The sequence below is a fragment of the Mustela erminea genome, chromosome 12 (assembly GCF_009829155.1).
Source record: "Mustela erminea isolate mMusErm1 chromosome 12, mMusErm1.Pri, whole genome shotgun sequence".
Lineage (NCBI taxonomy): Eukaryota > Metazoa > Chordata > Mammalia > Carnivora > Mustelidae > Mustela > Mustela erminea.
Window position 1 is genome coordinate 36,701,505 of NC_045625.1, and position 25,811 is coordinate 36,727,315.

Sequence of the window (25,811 nt, forward strand, 5' to 3'; positions counted from 1 at the left end):
GAGGGTAGTCTTTTCTGGGAGCAGCAGGAATAGGGGAGGGGCAGAGACTGCTGGCCTCCAGTACCCAAATTGGGGTCTGGGGGCTCTGGCTGTGCTCCTCTCGCAGAGATGCCGGCGGCAGGACCCTCAGAATGGGCCCAGGGTGTGCCAGGGTGTCGGTACGAGGCACTCAGGGCCTGAACAAGCGGGAGCGTTCAGCAGTAGAGACCTGGCCAAGGCTGAGTGAGAGAGGGAGCGTGAATGAGCGACCTGGGAGGAGGGGGAAGGGGGGGCGCGCCCAGCGTCCCTAGGGGATCCGGCTGAGTGGGTGCGGGTACGTGTGCACGCGCGTTTTTGAGACCCGCGGTCGGCCCTGCGCAAGAAGCACAGGGGCCACAGCCGTCTGGAGGGCGTTCCCAGGAAAGGGCGAATGTGAGCGGGCCACGCGTGCCAGTGCGGGCGAGTGTGCCAGCGGGGGGAGGGTGCGTGCGAGCGCGAGTCGAGTGGGAGTGGGGGCTCAGAGGCCTGAGCAGAGTGAGTGTGTCCGCGCGTGCCAGGCGCGGGAGCGTGCCAAGGCGGGGGCGCGCCGGGGCAGTGGCCGGGAGGGGGTCGTGGCGCGCGGCCGCGGAGGCGCGGGGAGACAAGGCGGGAGGGGGAGGGGAGCGAGGGCGCGCGCGGCCGAGTGGGCGCCCGCGGTCACATGGGCGAGGGAAGGAGGGAGGGAGCGCGCGAGGGAGGGAGGAGGATGGGGGGGTTAAAGCCGCGGAGCGCCGAGGAGCCGGTGCAGAGCGGGCGGCGGCGGCGGCGGAGGAGGAGGCGGCGGCTCCAGCCCGCGCGGCGCGGGGCTCGGCAGCGGGATTCGGCAGCAGTGCTAGCTCCGCGCTCCGTGCCTCGCTCCCTGCCGGGGGTGGTCGAAGGGCGAGGCGCGGAGTCCCGGTGGCCCGAGGGCGCGGTGAGTACCCCGCGGCGGACCGCGCGCGGCCGGACCCTCAGACCCTCTGGCTGACCGACAGACCCGCGGCCTCGTGCGCGCGGGAAGAGGGAGAGGACACGCGTGGGCCCGCGACCCGGGGAAAGTTCAAGGGAAACTTTGCCCGCAAACTCGGGGGCGGGGGCGCGTGAGAAGCCGCCCCCCGCGTCCGGGCGCGTCGGGGGGTTGGGCGTGGTGATGGTGGGGGCGGACAATCGGCTGGGGGGAGGTGGCCGGGCGGATTGTCCTAAGGTCCCTATTCTCTCTCAACCCCTCAGCAGGCGCGCGCCGGGGTCGGGAAAATTCCGGAAACTGGGGGGTCGTATAGTGACCCCCTCGCGCCCGGAGGTGGCTTCCTTCTCCCGCAGAAATCTAGACTTACAAAGCGCCCAGGGGTGTGAACGGACGCTGCGCGTTTGCCAGCGTCTGTGAATCCGCGCGCGCGCGCGCGCGTGTATGTGTGTGTGTGTGTGTGTGTGTGTGAGATCCTGCCTGTGGTTTCCTCGTGAGTCCGCCTGTATGCCCCTCCATGTGGTGGGTTTCCTTCAGGGTCTCTTTGTAAGACCTCCTATGTTGTGTGTTTGTGTGAGTCCGCTTGTGGGGGTATCCCCATCTCTTTGTGAGCCTGCCCGTGTGTGTTTCCTCTGGTGCGGCTCTGTGTGAGACGGCTTGGGTGTCCCTGTGTTGCTCCAAGGAGTGTACCTCCCCGTACGTGGGGGCTGGGCCGCGGGGAGGTCACCAGACGGACAGCTCTGCTCCTCGGTTCCTCTCTCTCCCGAGCCTCTCCTCCTGCATCTAGCTCTTCGAACTCGCTCGCTCCTTTCGTCCCCTCCCCCCTTCAGTAGCTTCAGGCGGGCAGGACTATTTCACGCCTTGTTGAAAATTCAGGATTTTCTTTCCCTTTCCGTCTAGTCCTCTCTTTTGAGAAGCCTCTGTGTGTGTCTTTGTGGCTGGCAGCTTGTCTGCAAAACTAGGTGTATGTCTGCATGCCACTGGGGGAGTGTGTCTGTAACTCTAGTTGTTTTGCTTGTAACACTTGGTATATTTGTGTCTGTGTCACTGGGAGTGTTCATGTGGCTGTAATCACGGAGGTGGGACTTTGAAATGCTGGGTGTATTTGTGCCTTTACAATTGCTGTATGTCCAGGGGGTCTGAAACTGTATTTTTGTGTGTCTAACTCTGGGTGTGATAGGTCTATCATTGCTTGTGTGGGGATGGGACTGGAACAATTGAATATTCCTATGGCTGCAGGGCTAGCCAGGGCTTGAGGGGTGGAGGGGCCTGTGTTTCTCAATAAACTATGCCTCTCTGTCTCCACTGTCAAAACCTACACAAATCCTCTGAATTGGTTCTTGGGGTTCCTGGTCAGGATTGGTGACAGGGAGCTAAGGTTCACACTCCATCAGGGCTAATAACTCCAGCAGATCCTGACCTTATACAAAGACTAGGAGTTTAAAATTCAAATTCAAGGCTTCTTGGAGCTTCAGAATTCATACCCAGATTCACACTGGGACATGTAAATGCATATGGACTCACATTTAGAATTCTCAGAACAATGGGACTCACACTCACATTCATACTTAAATTTGGGGGCTTATATCCAGCTCTACACTCCAGTCCTAGGGTTTACAGTCTGACCCACACTGGGACTCCAGGCTTACACTTAGATTCACATTTCTGTCCTGAGGTTCATAGATTTACATTGAGACCTGGAGCCCATGCTCAGAATCTCCCAGGGTTCTAAAGTTCATACTTGGTCCTCATTTCAGATTCACACTTACATGCTGGGGCTCATACTCAGAGTCATTTTAAGACCAAGGGCTCACACTCAGACTCCCAGGGGAAACTGGGGCTCACATTTGAACTCAAGGACCAACACAGGACACTGAAGTTCATGAACTCATGTTTCCATCTTAGAGCTCACTCTCAGATTCACACTAGCAAGATGATCACTTCCATCCTGGGCTTACTTAGAGACCCGGTGGTCACACTCAGACTTATATTCCTGGCGATTACATTAAACTCACTTCCATCCTGGGGCTTAGACTCACACTAAAGCTCTAGTGCTCAAACTCAGACTTATGCTTCCATCTTAAGACTTTTATATTCCCCATGAGGGCCCTGGGGTTCACACTTGGAATCACACCTAGTAATGGCTCCATCCTGAGGCTCACATTCAAATCCAAACTAGGGTTGTGGTGTTTACACTCCCAGTGAAACTTGGAACTCATAGTCAAATACACCCATATTTTCTTTGGTTTATGGTGTTATGAGGGTAGTTGGGTAAGGAGCAGAGACTGTGACAAGACCTGTCCCCTCCAGAGGTAGGGAGGAGATGGGATACATCTTTAGGCATGTCACTCACTTGGGCTATGGGCTGATGGAGAGGGTGGTGGGGAAACCCTGACCCAGTTAGGCTTGAACATTTCTGTCTTTCTTTCCACATGGAGACTAGACTATATTGGCAGAAATGTCTGAGTGGCTTTTTGGTACAGAAGTGATATATACTCCTGTATATATCACTGATATATATGATATATACATGTGAGTCTCCCATGTGCCATGTACATCACATCCCCCTTAAATAGTTTTGGGTACCTCTTTTGTGGTAAGAGAATCACATGTGAGTGTGGGGGAAGACTCCTGTCCTCCCAAGACATTTTTTCCACCCCAGTCATCCTTAGTATGGAAGGAGTATGAAGGCTGACTTGATAAGAGGGTAGACCTCTGGCTCCTTTGAACATTCCAGAGCGTGGGATCCCTGATTGGAAGGGAGATGGTAGCCAGATCTGTGGTGAGAAGGTAGCTGAAGGAGGAGACTGGACTGAAACCCACCTTCCCTCCTCTGCCCTGGCTAGAGAGGAAGGGTAAGGGCAGAGTGTTATATTGTGTCTCACGATGTCTCAATGTCTCCTGGAATGTCTGTTATGCTCTTATCCTATCTCTGTGGTATGACCAGTGTTCTCTTCTCCCTAGAGCAGAGAACAGTAGCCCTATGGGGGTGAGTTGGGCTAGGTTGTAACCTATCTTAGGACTCCACCTGCCTTAGAGATGCTGCTGGGCTTACACGCCCTCCCTGTTATGGAGGCCAGCAAGTTAGGGCTTCCTGAAGTACACAGTCACCCCATGGGCACCTTGAGGGCAGTAGGAATCTGGCCCTTAGGCTCAGATGGCTGGGCTGTATCAACTCCCTGTCCCTGGAGGGGACACATGCTCCCCAGCCCCCCTATGAGGGTGGGGGGCTTGAAGGCAAGGCGGCCTGCTCTCTGCCCCCCCCATGGTGAGTTGAAGTGTAAATGAATCAAAACATATGGAGCAGATTTTCTTTGAAATGCAGATGGGTTGGGGGGACCATGTGTGCCTGGTTTGGTTGGGCGGGGGGGGGGTTGGGGGGGGGGGGGTCCAAGAGAACTAGGAGGCTGAGAAGAGAGCTGACCCCTCCTCCAGACCCACCATGAGGTGAAGGGAATTGGGGAGACCTCAGCTGTGTAAACTGTGGCCCTCGGTGACCACATCCACCCAGGCTCCAGCTTCCTGTGGGGAGGGGGTGGGGAAACAAGAGGTCCCTGTGGGCTGAGAGTGTTGAGGTCATTACCCTCCTTTATCTCAGTCTCGAGAGGGCAGAGAGAGCCCCCAGAGCCCAGAGCCATGCTGGGGGGGGGGTGTCACCACAGCCAGGAGCTCTGGGGGCCAAGGGGTGGAAGAGGGAGCTGGGGCAGATGTGAGGCAGAATTAGACCCAACTGCTTGCAGAACCAAGTCCTGGAAGCTGGGACTACAGCTGCAGTGGAAGGAATGGAAGCCAGACTATGATGGTGACTTTTGGTCAGACTTTAGGAAGGTACTGAGGAATCCTCAATCCTGTTGGAGTTTTTCCAGACCTGGGAGGGTCAGTATGCCCCACCAGGCAGAACCTATACTTTCTCCTCACAGAACACATCAGGGTTACATAGTAATTGCCTGTGAGCTCTGTGGGAGGGGGGACTGGGTCTGCTTTGCTCATTGGTGTACACTGCCCCAGCACAGACTTTGTCACCAGTAGGAAGACCATGTGGAGTAAAAAATGCATCTTTTCCTCTCCCATCCAACTGAGTGCTGCATGTGGGCAGAACCATATTCTCAACTCCCAGCACAGTACCTGACAGGGATTAGGTGCTCAATAAATGTTGAGGAATGATAAATAAATAAAATGTTAAAAAAAAAATGTGGGGGGACGCCTGGGTAGCTTCAGTTGGTTAAGCATCTGCCTTCAGCTCAGGTCACGATCCCAGGGTCCTGCTTCTCCCTCTTTCTGCCCTTCCCCCTCTCCCCTTCTCACCCTCCCCCCACTCCCGCCTTCCCCCCAAACCCCCCTCCTGTGCTCTCTATCTCAAATAAGTAAAAATCTTTTTTTAAATGTTGAGGAATGAATCCTTGAGTGGGACAAACCATAGCGAGAGGGGATTCTCTGGAGTTTGTGGCTTGAGATCCAACACACTCTGTTGTATTACCCCTATTTGGCTCAAAGAAACGCTGAATGATTTGCAGTCTACACTAAGGAAGGACTTGCCTGCAGTCAGGGAAGTAGTGTGGAGGATAGGCAGCTTCTTCCTTGAAAAGGTCAGGACTAAGGGAGACTGGGACAGGGTGATGACCCTGATTCTGTGGCAGGGGTTGGAGGTCACTTCTGTCCTCTCCCAGCTTCAGGATTTTTCAGAAGGTGGGAAAGCCCTTTTCTCCTCATGTGATGGAATGTGTCCCTTGGTCTCTCTAGGTCAGGGTTTCTTGGACTCTAGCCAAGACAATGGACCCCACCTCTGAGCCACTGAGGCTAGGCTCTGAGGTTGTTTAGCTGCTGTAGACACCACAAATTGTATTAGTTATTAATGTTTGTCTGAGAACACGGGGTTCTGATCCTAAAAATACCCTATCCAGCCAGAGCCTAGGAGTTGTTGGTGTGGGCTGGTATAGCAGTAGTGCAGCCTGATAAGATGGATGCTGGGAGACACTAGAGAGTATGGGGAAACTGAGGCAGCATGGGCCGGAGATGCACAAGAGACAGAGTCTCTGTTTTATTTGGAACAAAGATTTATAAAATTAGTGGTGTCAGTTCTTCAAATTGTGGCAACACGTAGAGTAATCTATTGTCTTACGCTGCAGAAAATTTCCTTCTTGGAAAGTTTGAAGATACGTCTGAAATCGGACATAAAAATTAAATAGTCAGTAGTAACCATTTCAAGTCCAGCTTCGGGATGTTCCAAAATAAGTATGTGACAAAAAAAAAAAAAAAAAACCACAAAAAAAAACCAACCAAAAACCTTCCCCAAGTAGCCTTTTCTGAGCCACTGCCCCCAACCCTACCTCCTGGAGCCCTTCCCCACAGCCTGAGTCCCAGTGGAGTTCCTGCACCCCCCCTTTCATCGGCCCCCTGACCTCACATCTGACCCTGAGGCCTCTGTGTATCTCCTCTTCCCAGAGATGGATGTTGCACAGTGGTCCCAAAAAAGGTAAGAAGATCCCAGCCTCTGAGGGCAGATGCCGTGTGACCTTGGCTTGTAAGCTGACCTTTCTGGGCCCCTCTGTGAAATCGCAGGATGGGGGGTTGGGCCCTGGCCCAGGCCCGGAGAGAAGGCGGTTTTGGCACTCATCCAGGTCCCTGACGTCAATGACTCTCCAAATAATGGAATCAATATTGGGGGGGGGGGGCAAGCGTGAACCAGGCCCCAGCGATTAGAAACAGATCAGCACAAACCCGCAGCTGATTCTGATAGAGCTGCCTTGGAGAGCTAGGGTGGGAGGCCTGGAAGGAGGTAGACCTGGTGGGGGGCTCAGGAATGGAGGTGGAGCCACGAAGTGTCCAAAATATGAGGGTGCACAAGTAGGCAGAGATTCTGGGGCTGCCTGGGTTGGAATGATGGGGTGGGGCTGCTGAACTAGTCCCTTCCTCCTTTGAGCCTGTGGGGTTCCAAGGCTAGGGAAAGTTTAACAATGAAGACTTTTTCCAACCAACAAGTTATAAAGAGTGGGCAAGGGGAGTTCAAAGCTCATTTCTCTGCTTCCCAGACTTGGGCTTCTAGGCCATGTTAGGGGTCTCAGGTTATACCCAGGTTAGGGGAGAGAGCTAAATGAGACCTGAGGGAGATGATCTTTTGCTTGGAGGCAGAGGGCATTAATCCCAAATAGAGAGATGGGTATTCCCTCTCAAATTGGGAGCCAGGCCTCCTCCATCAGCCTGTGTCCCCTCAGCCTCCTAGAAGGCAGTAGGTGAGGAGCAGAGGGCCATGGGGGCCCACAGCAGCTGGCCTGGCGGCATCTGACAAAAAACAGGAAGAAGGGCTGGGGGAGCAGCTGTAATTATGGGGCATTTATTATTAATCAGATGAAATTGCTGGAAGCAGCTGGTGTAATGTGCGTAGCGATACAGACTCTGCATGCCTCCCCAACACATGCACACGCACACACACACACACACACACACACACGAGCCATGCGCAGTCTGAGCCTTGTTTGCTTACACAATTCTTTTCTTGTGAAGGCTAGAGGGCTTTTTTTTTTTTTTTTTTTTTTAAGTGATTGCTATACCCAACATGGGGCTCGAACTCACAACCACAAGATCAAGAGACACATGCTGTACTGACTGAGCCAGCCAGGCACCTCTGGAGAGCTCTTTATGTGTATCTGTGTCTGTTTATGTTGGTGTGTATCTGTGTCTTTTCATGTCAGCCTGTACCCTCCTGTCCCTCTATTGTCTCCTTTCCCGACTATTTTTTGGCCTGATGAGTGTCTCTGTCTCTAATGTCCTCTCTGTCTCCCTGTCTTAGGACCTGTCTCTTGGTGTGTCTGTATCTATCACCACCAGCCAGCCTGTCTCTGACACCTTATTTTAGTTTGTGGCCATGTCTCTCTGGTTGCATCTTTGTGCCAAATTAGATGATGTGGAGGCCCTTTCTCATGGGTGTTTAGGTACCTGATCATGCCTCTGTCAGACACATCTGGGACCTGTTTTTTTAAGGGGAAGAGAGGAAGTTGGACCCTGAGGATCTCTTGGGGTCTTGTAGAAAGTGAGGGCTCTGTTAAGTGACTGGAGCCCATAGAAGCAATTGTGGCTTTCAAGACAGCCCTGGGTACAATACTAGCTCCTTTATCAACTACCAATTGTATGACTTTGGACAAGGTGCTCTTGTTCTCTGAGCCTCAGTTTCCTCATCTGTAAAATGGAAACAGGATTACCTCCAAAGGTTGCTTTGATGATTCTGTACAAAATGTATGTTAAGTACCTACCATGATATCTGACTTATTACAAACCCTGAACAAGTGTTAGCTGTTACAGTTATTACTGGAAAAGGCACTGTGCAGGCAAGAGAGAACTGCAGAGGTAAATTGGTACAGCACACAGGCTTCAGAGCTAGGCTCGGACTCAAATCTGTGCTCTGGAACTAATCATCTATGTGGTCTTAGGCAAGTTACTTAACCTCCCTGAATCTCAGTTTTTTCAACTGTCAAATGGAGAATAATTATAGACCCCACTTCATGGAGAGGTCATGAGGATTAAATGAGATAATGCATATGAAGTGCTTGACACAGTTCCTGGTACATAACAGATGCTCAATAAATCATCGTGTTGACAAAGCAGAGGGAAGAGGAGAGTATAATGGTGGGTGTTTTTGCCCTGCCAGTGGCCACGTAAGAAAGCCTGTGATGTTCAGGTACTTGTGCCTGTGAATTGGTTGTGTGGGGACTTTGGATTGTCTGGGGGTGTATGAGTATGTATGCATATATGGTGTTAGGCCACTTCTGGCCTTCTTTTTCTCCCTGTGGCTTTGAACCTGAAGTTAGCAAAGGAAGTGCTCGAGGGAGTCTGGACTATTTCCAACTTTCCCTCTTGGAGACACTTATCTGCTGCCTGCCTCAGTCTCCCCTTCTCTCAGTGAGGTTGTATGGAATGAGTTCTTTTTGGACTTAGGCCTGTGGCTCCTCTGTGACCTCTGATTTGTGCCCTTTGCCCTCCTAGAATCCAGCCTTGTCACATCATCCTGCCCCCTTGGTTTTGGAAGTCCTGGAAACAGTCGGTCTGGAGGAGGAGGACATTGATGTGCTCAGTTTGCAGCCAGTGGTGAAGAGGTATGTGCTGGGGACCTAATGAGGCAGGTCCATCTCTGGGCATTAGACTGGTGCAGTGGAGCTACAGGCTTGAGGATGTGAGTGAAGAAGGGCTTGAGATCCCTTCCTTCTCTTCCTCTGTTCCTCCTCCTGAGGCTTTTCCTGCCCCTCTGATAGGTCCATAAAGTGGAAGGGACTTACCTGCAGTCACACAGGCAAGGGCAAAGCCAGGTCTGCAATGAGAGGGCTGAATCCTGGATGTGGGAGTATGTTCTGTTTCATTGTCTGTTTCCCTTTCTGCCCCCAAAGCATCTGTCTGGCGTGACTGGGGGAGCAGCTGGGCTTGCAATAGATGGGATGGGGGTCAGAAATTCCAAAATCTTCTGGGGCCAGCCTTGGGGCTGGGCTTGACTCTCCCTGCCTTTCATTAAGGCCAGCCAAGGCCCCCGATTGGCAGCCCTGGGTGGGGGGCGTCCAAGGAATCGAGGCGCTGGAGCGGAACGGAAGGGCCTATTGTCCAAAACCCGCCAGAGGCCCACAAAGGCCAGCCGGCTTTTCATCTCAGCTCCCAAACAGACTGGCCATTTTCCCGGCCCAGGAATGGGGGCCTGACTGACCCTTCAGAACGAGGACTGGGGTGTTGTTAGGTGGGGTGGGGTATCCCAGCCTGACACATGGCTATAAAAGAAACTTAAAATGGAGCTGGGGTTCTGAAGAGGAGGAAGGGAGGCTCCAGAGGGGCTATAGAGAGTTAAGCTTGCAATCTCACTGTTCCCTGAGGACCCAAGGACATAGGGTAGGGTATCTGATAGAAGTTCTGATTTATGCAGCAACAGATAATAAATATTTATAGGGGGCACAACTGGGAGGAGTCTCAAGGCTTGTTAGTAAAGTGAGCTCTGGCTGTGAGGGTAAACAGTCCTCCCCCACAATTGGGAACACCTTATCTACTTGGAAGGGTGCCGGAGAAGAGAAGGCTAGTAGTGGTCAGGCAAGAGGCTGGGCTCCCTGCAGCAGGAGGGACTGAGGCCAGACAGCAGGAAAGTCTTCCTCCGCAAGAACAGTAGCTCTGATGCCCTGACCCATATCTCTGGGGATCCCAGAGGATCGCAGAGAGCCGGGGAGGTAGAGAACACCCCCGGGGGTTAAGGGTTAGACAGCTTCTGTGGGCCCCCACCACCCACCCAAGAGGAGGCTGGGAGGCAAGACTTGGCAGTTCTGTCCACCCTCCCTCTGCAGCACCTCCAGCACCACTTTAAAAACAGCTTTTTAATTTAACAAAGTGGATGAAAAACTGTTTTTGGAAATAAAAGATATCTGCTGTCTCCTAGGCTAGCACTCAGCCCTTGTAGAGAAACTCTCTCCCGGTTTCTCCCTGCTTCTGGTGGCTCCTTTCCTCCCTCCCTCTCTCTGTCTTTCTTTCTTTTTTTTTTTGTTTCTGCTCCATGGCCTTCTAGTTTCCCCTTGGCTTCCCCCTACCCATCTCCCATATCAGCCTCCCTGGGAGTCTCATCCTCAGTCTCTTATCTCTGTGTCTCTGCATCTCCTTTTGTCTCTCCTCTCCTCCGGGTCTCTCTTCCAGGGCTTGTCTCTCTCCTGAACCGTCTCTGTCTCCCAGCCTGTCTCAATCTCTGTCTCCCTCCCCCCCCCTTCTCCCCCAACCCCTGTTCTAAATGGGTCTATTTAAAACACCCGATGCTGCCAAGTCAGAAAAGCGTCTCCTGATAAAGCGCATTAGGCTGGGGAGAGGGAGGGAGAGGGAGGAGGATAGAGAAGGAGGGAGGAGGGAGCAGGGAGCAGGGAGCAGCAGGCAGATGGATTGATCCAAGCCCGTAACCCCATTAATCAGGCATCGTGGGTCCCCCCCTCCCTCCTCCAGCTTCAACCCCTTCTGAGCTAAAAGCCCCTTAAATATTTATCACCCCTCCCCCATGGGGTGAGGGGAGGGGTGTGTGGTCCTTGGTGTGAGCATCCCCAGCTGCCTGGTGCTCCCCCCAGTGTGTTTACACATGTGCACATGAGCTTATACGTGCGTGCATGGGTGTGCATACCCAACAGGCCCAGGGCCCATCCTGTCTCCCTTCACCCCCACCATAGAGGAGCCCTGGAATCTGACCTGGGTCTTGCCCTTCCTGAAGAGTTGGGCATATAGAATACGGAGACCTCTGGGGTCAATTGGGGGTCCTCAGGCCCCCCAAAGTGTAGTAACTGGAAGACTGGGTGGCACAGCACTATCATTCTCACAGGGCAGGAAGGTGAACTGGGGTCCAATGTCCAGATTCCGCCAAATTCCCAGAGCAAGAAGTAACTTGGGGAATAGAATTGGGGACTCCATGCTCCTAAAGTGCACAAAGGTAACTTGGAAGGCTGGCTGAAGTTCTCCCTTTATCCTTAAAGGGTAGGAGTAAGACCTGGAGGTGGGTAGAGGACTTTCCATTAACCTCAGAAATTTAGGGACCTGACCTGGGCCATCACCCCCGAGAGTGGGAAGAGGGCCACTCATTGGGGTGATGGGGAACTGGGTCCCACATCTAATGGCATATTGATCCCCCCTGGCTGCAGAGGTCAGTCAATCCTGCGACAGGAAGGGGTCCGTCGGAGCTGGCCTGAGGCAACTTTGCCCTGGGCGCCGGGAGGGGGGAAAGGGAGGCCCGGGCCGCCCTGGGCGTGAGGAGGGGCCCGGCTCCGAGCCGAGGGCCCCTTCCTCCCTCTCCTCCCCCAGCATCAAGTGCCACATCTCCTCCTGACTCAGACAATTAGATTCAAAGGATGACCTCACTGCCTGCCGTCCCTCACTCGCTCCCTCTGCTAGCTCGCCTCGCTCGCTCGCGGCGCGCTCCTTCCTCCCCTCCTCCCGGCCCGCTCGCCGCCTCGCTCGCTTGCTCACAGCTCAGCCCGGCCCCTAGCCCGCCCGCCCGGACTCTGGCTGTTGTTGCGGGGGGCTCCTATAGCCCCCCACCAGGCCAACCCGGGCCTCCTGGGCCCAAGCCCTGTGCCCTGGGGGCCCGATGCCCGAGGGCTGCCGGGCGGACCCACGGGGCGCCGGAGGCACCGACTGGGCGCCTGCGCGGGGACCCAGGTCAGTGGCCGCGCGGCCGCGGGGCCGGAGAACTTGTCACCCCCACCTCCGCCGCTGAGACGCCCCCGCCCGCGCCCGCCCACCAGCCCGCCTCGAAGCTTCCCGCTCCTTTCTCGGCCCCCGCCCCCCGCGGCTGCTCGGCGCGCTCCCCCTGCCAAGCTGTCTCTCTTCTTTCTCCCCCCCCCCCCAGCCCCCCTGCCTCTGCAGCCAGTGGGAGGGACTGGGACTTCCTGAGGTCCCAGGGATGGGGCTGGGGCCCATTGGCTGCAATCGGCCCAGGCCTCAGAGAGAGGAGGGGGCTCTGGCTGTGTCCATTGGCCTGGGGGAGGGGACCACCACCTGGGTGGGAAGAGGGCTACCGAGAGAGAGGCCCAGGGTGTGGGGGTGACATCTACACAGAGGGGGATGAGCTCTTGATATCTTTCTTTTCTCACATCCTGTGGGCCTCTTGCCTGGCTTCATTTGTCCCCACCTCCTAGCAAACTTTAGTCCCCACTGCCTAGTTTCATTTGGTCCCCACAGCTTGTGTTCTTTTGGGCCATGTCACCTGGTTTCCCTAGACACTGCTGCCTGATTTCTTTTGTTGGCACTGTCAGCTTTCCTGAAGTCCCTATCACCTGGCTTTGTAGGATTGCCTTACCTGGTTTCCTTATGTCCTGTGGTGCCTGCTGTCTGGTGTTTGCTTCCCTGCCTGGCTTCCTTGGAGCCTCTCATGCTCCCTTTAGATAGGGCATCAGGGCCCCAACTACACCTGGAGCAGTAAGTGCTAAGGATGTCATCAGCATTGCCATTTGTTCCCGGGTTGGGGCCTGATCAGCACAGCTTGAATTCCATTCTGCCTGGACAGCGACACAGCGTCCTTTCTTGTGATGGGTGGGGGGTGCAGGGCTACAGGGTCCAAAGACCTTTAGGATTCTTGTCCTCAGTGGTTAGAGGAGCACTGGCTTGGCCGGTGCTGTCCCCATCTCTCTTTGGGCCTAACAGTGATGACAGGGCCTTGGCAGGGCCTGGGGGTCAAGGTCTGAGCCACATCTCCTTCTCCTTACCTTGCCTCTTGCAGCCAGGCCTGACAGGCAGGTGCACTCTAGATAGTTGTGGGCACAGAGAGGTTTTGAAGAGGTTCGGGATCACACAGCAGGTGGGTAGGCTGAGAGCTGCTGCTGATTCTCATCTTGGAGAAGAGGAGTTGCTGAGGGGAAGCAGGAGGTGCCTGGGGAGTGGGCTGGTTTGGGGGGTTTTCTGGCTCCTGCTATTATCAGTGCCACCATCTCTTCACCCAGGGGCTTCTCACCACCAACACCCCCCCCCCCCCCCCCCCCCCCGCTGCCCAATCTGGCCTGGGTCTCTGTCTGCTTATTCCCAAATGCTGGGAAAGCAGGGTCAGGGGAGGAAGGAGCCATCTAGGAAATTATCCTATTTACTTGCTTTTTAGGGCCCAAGAAATTTTGTCCTTCCCTTTTCCTTCCTTCCTTTAGCCACCCTGAGCTTTAACCTCCACCCCCCAAGTGCAGCTTGGGCCATCTGAGGTCCCAGCATGGAATGACTGTTGTGAGTGTGTATCTTTGTATTTCCCACTGCCGGATGTGGGAGCGCAAGAGGCTGAGGGTGACTGGGGGACTCTGGGTTTCTGAAGGTGCGATGGTATCTGTGTGGAAGACAGACTGCTCTGAGTGTGTGATGGCATCCATATGTGAGCCCGTGACTGTTGTGAGCGAGCACGTGTGAGAGTCTGTGTGTGTGACTGTGACTGCAGTACATGTGTGTGCACAGTGTGTGTGAAGCTGCGGCAGTGGGTGTCCACGTGGGAGGCCAAGATGTGCGGTCACGGCGGTGAACTCTGAGTGCCAGTGTCTGTGAGAGGCCACCGGCCTGTGTCTGTGAAGCTCTGGCTGTGTGTGTGTGTGTGTGTGTAGGTGGGGAGGGCTTTGGAGAGTGCTGCCAGGTGGTAGTGAAAATCCACGTGTGGGCTACATCTTGGGGAGAGGTGAGCCCTGGGTGCTGTGTGACCCTGAATTGCTGGGGAGTGTGTGAGCCTGTGTGTGCACGTACTCATGCCTGTGTTTACCCATCAGGAACAGATTGCTCTGGCTTCCCCACTGCGAGGAGGGAGGAAGGGGGAGGAAGGATGGCTTGCTTTTGCCCAGCAGACCAGAAGCTTCCCCAGAAGTAGTGTGTGCAATGTGAGTGCAGGGTAGGGGGGCAGGGAGAACAGGACACTGTTACATGAAGACAGGCGAAGTTTCTGTTCCCTCCACTCAACTTGAGCTGTCAGAAAGCCCATTTTCGGTTCTTTTTGTTAAAAACCAATGCTTTCTATGAAATGCAGCCCCCGCCCCACCCACCCCAGCCCCCAACCCCGCACGCTTGCGTGCGTGTGCGCATGTGTGTGTGTGTGTGTGTGTGTGTACACACAAGCTTGCAAGCATAGGCCTTTGAGGGTGTGTCAGCCCCATAGCAGTGATGGGGCCAGGGGTGGGGTGGTGGGGTTTAGTGAGAGATCCTGGGCAAATAGGTCTTTGTCCCAGCCCCCAAGTCTTGAAAGCTATTCTGTCCATCCTCTCTTCATGGAGGGCCTGCAGCCTCCTTCTGGCCCTGCCTCATCGGCTGGGAGCCCTGTTCCTGTGGGATGTCCCCCCACCCCACCAGCTAAGGGAAGTCTTATTCAACCGTATTGCTCTGCCCATCCCCTACCACTGTGGGAGTTCCTCCAGATGTCTAACCTCCTGCTGCAGTGGTCTTTCCATCCAAGAGGAGCAGCCCCCACTCCCTGCAAACTTAACCTGACTGGTACATGGCCTTTTTCTAGGTAGAGGTGTCCTCCCAATTCTTCTAGAAGCCAGAGGAGACCCCGGACTGGGGGTAGGGGATTTGGTGCTTGCACGCCAGTTTCTGTGAAGTTGTGCAGAGCCCATGTGCCCAAAGGGAAGATATGCACTTATCTGCTTCTTCCTCTTCCCCATTTGAAGGGCGGGGGGTTGGTCCAGATGACTTTTGAGGGAGAAAGCCCAGGCCTTTTGCACCTAGAGGGTTGCTTAAGCCCAGGCCTGCATATATGTGTGTATACAAGCCCATGCCAGGCCACCAGGCAGCATGCAGGGCCCTCGGTAGGGCTGCACATCAGGGGCATGGGCTGTGGGATTCAGACTGTTGCCTCCCCCAGGCACCTCCCCACGGCCCACCCAGGCCCATCGTGGGAAGGCCCCCAGCTCCCCCACAACACGTGCAGAAGGGCACGCACATGCTGATCTCAGGGTCCCCGCAGTGCAAGAGGCTGGGGGTGGCGGGTTTGAGCACTCAGAATCCGGGCTGCTGCCAAAATCCACTGGAATCTTGTCCCCCCCAGGCCCCCATCTCCGGCTGTGGAGGTCACATTAGCAGGTGCGGATACCCGCCCCCCCCCAACTCACTCACACTGAGCCGCCTCCTTTTCCACAACCTCAGCCAGCCAGCGGCTAGAGCAGGGGGACTGCTCCCCCTGCCTTCCTCCTGGCCCCCCTCCCACTGGTGCTGAGCTTCTCCTGCCCCCTTCTATGGGAAGAGACAGGGGCGTACATTTGGGTGGGGTCCTTTCCCCTGAACACTGGGGCTTGACCCTGGAGTGGGTGAATGTGTGGTAGCCCAGGAGGAGATAAGGCTTGAATCCTAAACCCAGGCACTCCTATGCCCCTCGGGGTGGGGGCATCAATAGCTGAGAGAAGGACCAGCTGTGGATTCAGAGAGAATGAGCCAGAGACAAGAAACTGAGAGATAGGAGGTAGAGACACCACAGGGAATGGGAGCCTGCCCAGTGGCCAGCCAGCCCCAGCCCCAGGAGCTGGCCCCTGACCCAGGCCCACCCCCTCCCCAGTGGGGGGTCTGCCGGGCCAGCTGCCAGGGGCCAGGCCTCCCTCCTCAGCGAATCACACCCCCCCCCCCCCAACACACACACCCTCTGGACTGCTTAGGCCTCTGCCCCCGCCCCCACCGCCCACGCTGTCCAGGCTGCCTGGGCCTGGTGGGATCTGGGGGCCTCTTGGTCTCAGCCTCTCCTCCCCCTCCTGGAGCTTCCAGCCAGCCCTGACTGTCTCTCCAGGCACTCCCTCAGCCAGTGCTGCTCCTCCTTGCCCACCACATCCTTGTCTCTGTCTCTGCCTCTGCTCTCTCATTTTCTCTTTCCACCTCCAAATGAAGGTGTCTCTTTCCCTTATTCCACCCTAATTCCTCTGCAGGTCTGAGGCCTCTAGAGTTCCCACACTTTTGAGTCCTTTAGTCCATGCTATCTCCTGTCCTGTGTCCTTGCCTTTTCTCAGGATGGGTCCTCTACAGCTGATGTGGGGAGAGGGAAGGGGATGAGGCCCTAGGACAAAGTGTCTTTTCCCTCACACTGAGGGATTCTGGAGTCCATTACCTAGGCATACTAGAAGCTGTGGCCATGCCATAGATTAGGTGCCCTCCCGCAGATCCAAATGTTCCTGACCTCACCCAGGTCCAAGACCCTGGGTGGGTAGTGCAGGCCAGTGACTTTGGTTAGAGCTGGGCCCCAACCAGGGGTGCTTAGAACCCCCCACTCTGACTCTGGATGTGGCAGGGATTCCTGAGGGTTGGGCCTGTGTAACCTTCTGCAGGGATACATAGGAGCTCTCCAAACTCACACCCCCCCTCCCTCAGGTTGCACCTTCAGCTGGTCAAGGGCTGCGGGTTGGGGACACAGGGCACCAGGGACCTTGCTGGGGCTAGAGAGAAGAGTCTTGGATCCTAGATCTTAAACCAGACTTAGAAACTAAGTAATTGAGGTCCCTAAGCTGGAGCCTGTCACTGTGTCTGCCAGCGTTCCTGCTAGTGATTGCCAGCCTCTGTGGTGCCAGTATTACTGTGGGCTGCTGTTACTCTGTGTGACTGTCCGTGTTACTAAGTCTGACTGTCAGCATCTCTGTGTTACTGAGGATGCACCTTAGTTGTTACTCTATGTGACTGTCAGTCTCATTGCGTTTTTGATTCTGGGGTTATTGTCACTGTGACTGTGTCTGTGTCAACAGGTATCATTGTCCCATTTGTTGGTGTCATTATTTGTCATTTCACTGTAATGACTATTAGCACCCCTGTGTGCCATTGTCAACTATACCCGTGTCATTTTCACTGGGTGTTGTTCTCACTGTGTAATGGTGTCTTTGTGTCACAGTGGGACAGTGACAGGAAATTGGGGGCCCAGGATTTGTCTCTTAATGCATCACCTGTGTATGTGTGTAATGATGGCACTGTGAGGTTCTGTGTCAGGAGAGGTGCTGGGCATCTTGTGCTAACAGGAGTGTGGGCTGCTAGGTACTGGCCCCCTTCCTTGTTGGTAGAGTGTCTTCTGTTGCCTCCTCATCGTGCGGCTGGGGCTAGTGGCAAGGCTGGCCGGTGCAGGGGTCTACAGAGAGCTTCAGCCAGTTTGTATGGCCCCTATCTGAGGCCATGGGATTTATCCTCTTGATCTATCCCAGAGCCATGGGGTGTGGACTTGGAAAATTCTTGGGGAAGATGCTCTTTGCCCTGGGATGGGTGGCCTGAGATGAGCTAGGGCAGGGTGGAGGTAGAGCCTGGATGCCTCTGGCCTCAGCTTCCCTACCTGGGAGTGGAACCAGCTGGGACTCTGAAGGAAGGGAAGAGTGAAATTGGCTTGGGGCTTTCTGGATCTGCAGGGGCAGAGATGGGGTGGGGTGGGGTAGGGTAGGGTTTTAGTCTTCCCTTATCCCCTGGGTGCTGCACTTCTCGGTCTCCAGGGAGAAGCCTTGTAGCCTCCAGGAAGGCTGCACCGACAGCATCCTCCCTCTGCACTGGGGGAGGTACGTGGGCTTAGAGAGATGCTCTAGGATGGGCACAGAGACCCTCTCTGGATCTGTCCCTTCCTCTGCCCTTGGATCTCTGCCCATCCCCTGTGGTTCCCATTTCTCTTTCTGGGTCTCCTCTCCCATTTCTCCCAATTTTGGTCTCTACTTGTCTCCTGTGTTTTGGCTCATGGCTTTCCCTCTCTGCTTCTCTGCTCCCCCCTCCCTGGGTCTCTGCCTTTGCTGGGTGCCCCCAGCCATGCGGTGTCTGTTTCGGTACCCCATCCCCCACTCTCTGCAGCACTTGCTCTCGCTCTCGGCAGCGCCCGTCTCCCATGGCTGCAGCCCCGTTGGCCCAGGGCCCGGCCCTTACAGTAACTCATCGGGCTGATGGAGGCGACTTTGATGAAGAAGCCACCCCTCCCCCTGAGGGGGCCTGAGTGTGTGTGTGTGTGTGTGTGTGTGTGTGTGTGCACACTCATGCCAGGCTGTCTTTTTGCCCCTGCACCCCCAACTGGGACCATGAAGGAGCTGGGAGCAGAGGGCCACCCTGTCCCTCTTGGGTCCTAGATCTAACCTTGGTCCCTTCTGCTTCTGCTGGCCCTGGTTCCTGCCCCCTGTGGTAGGCAGTGGGTCCTGGCACTGAGGTAGTGTATCTTCCTAGCTGTAAGGACAAAGGCACGGACAGATAGCAGAGGTGGTGGGGCAGCATCTGAGAGCTGCCTGCAGGGGTTGAGGTGGGGAACCAGGTAGGACTGTAGCCTCTTGCCTGCCTCTCTCTCTCCCTCTCCTTCCTCCTTCCCTCCCTCTGAATTCAGTCCCTGGGTTCATTTCCTGGCCCCACTGCTCTCAGACTATGAACTATGACGTTGGCCATTGTCTTAACCTTCTAAGCCTGAAGAGTAGTTGAAGATAGGGGAGTGGCTGAGGGTCAGCAGGAGCCAGGCCAAGTGGTAGCTGAGGCCCTGGGAGTCACTGATGTGGAAGGAGGAACAGCCAAAGCCACCTGGGCCTAGAGAGACAAGCTGTGCCAGGGAGGGGCGGTGGCGCACCTGCTGCTATGGCTAGAGAAAGCCAGGTGCAGATGGGGAGGGCTTGCCTGGTGAGGGCTCAGTGCAGTCACGGGCAGGCAGGAGCCCCGTCCCATAAAGGAGCCCCTGGAAGTCAGATTCTTCCCAGCTCTCACACTCACTGCTATAGGCTGACACCCACATCTGTCTCCTCCCTGCTGTAGCTCTGTTTGCAGTTTCTCTGGCAGTTCTCTGGCTGTATGTCTGGCTGTTTGTCTGGCAGTGTTTCTGACAGTGTCTCTGGCTGTGTCTGGCAGTGTGTCTGTGTGTCTGAGTGTCCCTGGCAGTGTTCTTAGTGGTGCAGAGACTTCCTGACTGAGCATCTGGCTCTGGCTCTGGCTCTCCTTCTAGCTGTGTTTTTGGGTGGATGCCTGTTTGTGTCTGTCAGTTTCTCTGGTATTTCTCTGCTTGTGTGTCAGGCAGTTTCTCCGGTGTGGTTTCCAACAGTGTCTCTAGCTCCCTTGCTATGTTGATGCTGGTTTCTGTGCCTGGGTTTCTTGCTCTTTCTCTGGGGGTAGGTCTGCTTGCATCTGGCCGAGCCTTTTAAAGTATTTACTGGTGGACCCTTTGGTTGTGTGTCAGTCTTTCTCTGACCAAGCCTCTGCCTGCTTCTCAGGTCCTAGCTACCTGCTTATCTGGCTTTACCTGACAGTGCCTCACACAGTATCTCTAGTGTATCTCCAGCTGTGCATGCAGCTCTTTCTCTGGGACTCTGTCTGGTTGTTTTAGACAGTGTCTTGGCTGTGCGTCAGGCTGTATCCCTAATAGTACCACTTACTCTGCTTGAGTGTCTGGCAGTATTCCACTCTGGATCTCTCTTTCTGTCTGGTTGATGGGCCCCCTCTGTCTTCACACTGGGGTAGGAGAGTCCTGTTTGAGGCTTTTTTTCTGCAGGAAATTGTTACTTCTCTGCCCTCGGGTGTGATCATGTATTGGGGTAGAGTGGGGGGCAAGCAGTTGGAGCTACCCCACGAAGCAGGACCACAGATGAGGGGACCCCTGGATCCAGCCTGGCTTCTGGGGACATCCTGACTGCTTTGTGTACCTGCAGAGGTGTGTGTAGACACAGTGCACATCTGGGCTGTGGGTCTCAGGCTCCTGAGGCATGTGTCTAGGGTGAAGGATGGGCTGGGGCCCCTGACAAGGAGTTACATGTGACATGCTCTCCTTCTCTCATGGTCACTGTACACTGAAGCGAAAGCAATATCTGACCTTGGTACCCTGCTGCTGTGAACATCCCAGAGCCCAGTGGCAAGGCTCACAGAGGGCTGGGGGGTGCAGATATGAGGGGCTTTAGAGCATCAGGGTTTCAGGCCCTCTCCCAGGGGCGCAGCAGAGGACCTTCCATTCAAGGCAATTTGGAGAAGTATAGACCTTCTGTTAAGTTCAAACATCACTCTTTTGGTTTGCAGTGCTTAGAGCTAATTAGCCAACCTCACCAGTAAAGTTTTTATTGTTGTTGTTTTTTGTTTTTAAAATGGCTATAGCATTACCCGTGTTCTATAACTCATCCGTGGTTGATGACATCCTACAGCCAGCAGCCTTATCGAACAACAAACCGCTATAGGTTGCCTCCTACCATCTTAGCAAACCTTTGGCTCCAGATGCCAATAATGTTGCTTTCTGTTGCTTGAAAAAGAATCCTGAGCCCCATTAAGAAGGGCATTTGGGGTCAAGATACCTAGCCCTAGGGCTGGAATCACCCAGTCTTGTCTGAGAATAGGGAGGGGCTCCCCAGGAGGTTTCTGCCTGGGCTGATGCTGCCCCTTCCTTTCCCCCCACACCCCCTCACCCCCATTTCTCCCAGCAGATGGCTGCTCCTGTCCCGTGGGCCTGCTGTGCTGTGCTCGCTGCCACTGCCGTCGTCTACGCACAGAGACACAGTCCTCAGGGTGAGTGCTGGAGGAGAGGATTCTGAGGGGTGGGGTGGTGCTCCCTGCTCACCCCCACCCAAAGCCAAGCATGAGCCCTCTGCGTCACAGCTGTATGCATCCACCCAAGACCATATCCTGGCACGTTCTGGCTTGTCACATATGAACACCCATGAGTCCTATGACATTGATATGCTGGTGACCCACTGATGTTGTCTTATACCCACAGTCCTCCAGTCACTCCACACGGTCCCATGCTGATGGTGTCTCTGGCTTGATGAGCTGTTCCTCTTCCTACTGGAGTGGGAGCGGGTAGAGGGTACAGGCAGGTGGGACGGGAGTTGGGGGCTGCGAGGGGTAGGGCTCTGTATAGTATCATTGAAATGGGATTTCATTTGAAATGGGGCTTGTGGGGGTGCAGTGGAAGGCACTGAGAGAGACAGAGGCCAAGACTTCTCCCTTATCCCAGAGGGAAGGTGGAGACAGAGGTGGCAGACTGAGAACAAGATGTGGGGATGGGCAGGGCGACCAGTGGGGGAGGGCTGGCATCCTGAGGAAAGGACGGGTCTGTCATCTGGAATGGTGGGAGGGGGCAGGGATTGCTCCGGTGGGGCCACTGGCCCCCCACCATTTGTCCAGGGAGGGCTCAGTTCTCCCCACAGCCCACAAAGCAAGAAGCTGCCCCCTGCTGGGAAACAGGTGCCCTCTTAACTTGACCACCAGCGCTCAAACTGCATTTGAGGCAACACCTCACATGGCTCCATCAGCATAAGGTCTGACCTTGAAACTCCTCAGACAAGTGCTGAGCTATATGGAGCTCTCCCCTTGGATGTGTCCTGCCCTCCACCACCCTTGGCTGGATTGGATAGAGGCAGAGAAGGTTGGGGCACTTCTGGGGCCCAGACGCAGAGCACACGCTGCCACCCTCAAGGCTGTGGGTTAGAGGAGGGCAATGAGTCAAGGCTCCTGTGCCTTCTTCCTTGTGAGACTGACACTGAGACCCAGAAAAAGCCTAGCCCCCATCCCCCTGGGCTGTTCCCCAGTGGGCAGGGAGTGAAAGGATTGCCAGGCCAGCCCATTAACCCCCACCTGCAGTCAATCTGTCTTCAGCTTGTGTGCTGATCTAACTTGCTTGGACCTCTGGTGGCCACTCCCCCTGGCCTGGGCCCTGCTCTGTACTGTGGGTAAAGGCAGAGCCACAGGTGCCCAGGGGCTTGAGCAGTGAGTCCGCCTCTCTGAGAGTGGATAACTGTCCCAGTGCATTAAGCTGTGTTCTTGTGTGGGTGAGACCATGTTCCTGTTCGAATGCATTTCTCGGGTTGTATTCTTGGGGGCTGTGCCCTGCATGTGACATTGTCTGTTCATGTGTGACTGTGCTCTTCATGGGGCTTTGTCCTTGAGACTGTACCCTGTATGACAGTTTGATAGTTTCTCCCTGTTTCTGTCTCTTTGCATGTTTGTGTCCCTGTTCAGTTGTCTCCCTTATGGGAGACTGTGCCTTTATGTGTCAGTGTGCCTCTGGGGGACATGTCCTCCCTGTGCATGTGTGTGATCGTCTTGTACTAGGTGTTAACCATCCCTGAACTGGGACTGGGTCCTTGTGTGGCTGTGACCTTGTGGACAGTTGTTCTGTGTGTGTTCTCCTTGTGGTGACTGTCTTCATCCTATGTGTGTGGTGATGTGAAGTTGCTTAGGACTCCCGGGGGACTGTTTCCGGCATGTGGTCCTCATGTGAGCCTGTGTGCACAGGTGTGAGGGAGCCATCAGCTCTGTCCTTCTGTGTTCTCCATGTCCATGACCTCATCCTGTCTCTGTCTCTCATCCTGGCTTCTAACAACCTTTTCACAGCTGATTCCTTTGGAGCATTTGTCACCGCGTCAAGGCCAAGAACCCCATCCTCCCCCTGCCGCTTGATTTAATTTCTGAAATGGACAGCACATCAGTAGGGGCACCCACAGGGCGGGAGGAAAGCTGTCCAGAGACAAAGGATTAAATCATTGCCATCTCTGGAGCTGTTTCGTGACTGTGTATATTGCTGTTGTTGTGTTGTTGCAGCATTTGTGACAGTGTGTGTCTTATGTGATTGTCATGTCACGTTGCTCCCTCTGTCTCTGCACTGTGGCCTGTAGTTGCCTTCTGTCATTGCGTTGTCATGTTGTCCTTCCTGCCCTGCCCTCACATTGTTGGTTTGTTGTTGTTGTTGTGTTGTGTTTCTGTTTGCTTGGTGAGGCAGACAGGGTGACTTGGGAGCGTTAGCTCATTTGTTGTGTTGTTGGGTGGCTGTTTCCTCATCTTGTGGCTGTACCTGCCCCAGAGTATAAAGAACCACATCGGGTCCAAGTCAGTTCCGAGCTGCTGCTGGTCAGTGTTGACATGTTGCCGCTGGGACCGTGGTGGCCACACCCCCTCCCCTTCGGTCAGTTTTCAGCCTCCTCCTCAGGCAGCTGGATGCAGAGTTTGTTCTAGTGGGGGGGGGCGGTTCAGAGAGGGGCTTGGCATGTTTCCTGGAAGCTCCAGGTTTTGACAGGGGAAGTTGGGGGGGGCGCTCAATGGCTAGGGCTGGTGGATTGGGGGAGCTCTATGGCTTGAGCCTTGGACACTGGGCCTCTGGTCAGGAGGAGGCCCCCATTCAGTCTCTGGTCCAGCCTCACAGCTGTGGCCTCCAAGGCCCCCAGCCACCGCCCTTCCGCCGTTCATCCTTTGTTTGGCTGGTCCCAGGCCCCACAGATGAGTGGTCAAGGCTGGCTGGGATTCCTGCTTCCCTCTCCTCTGACAGGGGACAGGGACCGAGAGGCTCAGAGAGGGGCAAGACTGGAGGCAGGCAGCGGGGGAGAAACCTGACGCAGAGAGATCCTGGCTCAGGAAGGGTGACAGAGGTAGCAGACAGGGACAGATGTTCCAGCACAGAGAAAAGCAGTACTGGGGAGGGGGCCCTGATGGAGGGAGGGTATCGGCTGGTGACATAGGGGGATCCCTACCTCCTGCAGTCCTGGTGGTGTTAACAAGTCTAATTAAGAGGCCACTGGCCCAAGTTAATTGGCTCGTTAACAGGAATTGCCTCTGAAAATCCCCCAACTCAGCGGGGTGGCTCTCCGGAGGGGAGATGTAAGCAAGTGTTAACGAGGGATCCCGCAGCACCCCCCAGCTGCCCCCCTCCCACTTCGCTCTTCCCCTCCCATCCTCACTCCACAGATCTGGCCAAGACCAGGGAAGCATCTGTCCTTCCAGGCTTGGGGGGCAGGATGAGGAATGAGGAGATTAGATTCCCACCGCCCAGCTCTGCATGCCTGCCTCTCCTGCGTTGTCTGTAGATCAGTGTCTCCGATTTTCTGTGTCGTATTCACCTCCCCCACCTAGGGCTGCCTCTCGACAGGTGCTCCCTCCCACCCTTCCACTCCAGTCTCCTGGGTTCAGTCCATCACGCCTGGGTTGCGGAGGCCAGGGCTGGGGTTTGCTTTTGGCTCTGACAGGCCCCTCCTGGGGGCAGGAGAGGAATGGTCAGAGAGCTCTCTGGCCCCAGCACTCCCCCGCACCCCTCCCAACCCCAGCAGTTCCTGTCTCACAAAGTTGATAGCTGCTAGGAGTTCTCTAGCCCTGGATCTCCCTGCTGCTGCTGCCCAAGCCCTGGATGGCTGAAGTGGGCAGGTTAGGGGCAGCTTGTCAGAGGGTCCAGAGTGGGAGGGAGAGAGGCAGGACAGGAGACAAAGATGGGGACAAGAGACAGAGAAAGGAGTCCAGAAGCAGGGCCCCTCAGCTCCAGCTTGCCTGGGTAGCAGATGTCAGTGATTGGGGCTGGGTCTGTAGGTGGCAAGAGGTTAGGGTCATGGGGGTCAAGAAAACTTTCTAAAGGACCTAGTGACTGGAGGTGAACTGGGTCTTCACTGAGATTTAACCCCTCCCAGCATTCAATACACACTTTCTCCCACACACATACACACAGAAGATCACACCCCTTCACACACAAAATACCCAGACATGTGCGTGCGTGCACGCGTGCGTGCGCGCACACACACACACACAATTTGGAGACCCTCACAACCATGGAGAAATTTTACACACTCCTCATCTCCTGACACCCACCTCATCAGACACAGAGCCTCTTGGCCTAGACTTCTCATCATAGGCTCTCATCTGCTCACATTCACTTGGTGGTGCTGGGCCAGGCTGTGACCTGTGACTCTTGCCCTATGCTCTCCCTGCCCCCAACAGAAGTACCCCACGTGCAGTACGAGCGCCTAGGTTCAGATGTGACTCTGCCATGTGGGACAGCAAACTGGGATGCAGCAGTGACTTGGAGGGTAAATGGGACAGACCTGGCCCCCGACCTGCTCAACGGCTCTCAGCTTGTTCTTCATGGCTTGGAACTGGGCCACAGCGGCCTCTATGCCTGCTTCCACCGTGATTCTTGGCACCTGCGCCACCAAGTCCTCCTACATGTGGGCTGTAAGTGTTGCTCCCAACCCCTCATCTGACCGCCTCCCCTCACCCCCGCCCCACACTAAAGAGGTTTGTCAGTGAGGCTTAGACCCTTGGCCCAGATCCAGTCCTCTTCCTTTGGGGCTGGGGATACTGCAGCACCCTGACCCTTGCCCTCTGATCCTTTCCTAACCTCTTCTGACCTCTGAGCCCACTGTTGCCCACAAAATCCAGACCCCCGGGCATTTTGCACGTGTATCTCCCCTCCCACCCCCCAGTGATCTGTGAGATCCAGAAATCCTGTTCCCTCTGACAAGATGGGCAGAGGAGGGCTAGCAGGGCCTGATCCTTCTGGGGCCTGGGAAGGAGGAATTGTAGGGTCACAGCTCCCAGCTGGAGAGACCCTACTCTGTTGTGCGCTCTTACAGGGGCTGGCTATGCAGGTAGAGGAACAGGCACTCTGGGAGGCTCCAGGGAAGAAAGAACACTTCCTAGAGTGGGAGGCGCATGGAGATTGGGAGATTTGGAGGATACATTGACAAAGTCACCTCTGACAGACACA

At 55.2% G+C, this 25,811-nt stretch overlaps 1 protein-coding gene across 5 annotated transcripts in view; it reads left to right on the plus strand.

Annotated features, from left to right (window-relative positions):
• The first annotated feature begins 453 nt into the window (after window positions 1-453).
• The window catches only part of CNTFR (ciliary neurotrophic factor receptor), a 38,321-nt gene continuing 12,963 nt past the window's right edge, over window positions 454-25,811 (plus strand). Inside the window, exons 1-4 of one of the 5 annotated variants that reach the window (XM_032307807.1) lie at window positions 454-513; window positions 8,939-9,048; window positions 20,773-20,854; window positions 25,043-25,276. In XM_032307807.1, the coding sequence (XP_032163698.1) occupies window positions 20,773-20,854; window positions 25,043-25,276 (316 nt within the window). In that variant the 5' untranslated portion in view covers window positions 454-513; window positions 8,939-9,048. Of the gene's footprint in view, window positions 514-723; window positions 932-8,938; window positions 9,049-20,772; window positions 20,855-25,042; window positions 25,277-25,811 lie in introns of those variants that run through there. The other 4 variants (XM_032307806.1, XM_032307803.1, XM_032307802.1 and 1 more) reach the window with 4 other exon arrangements.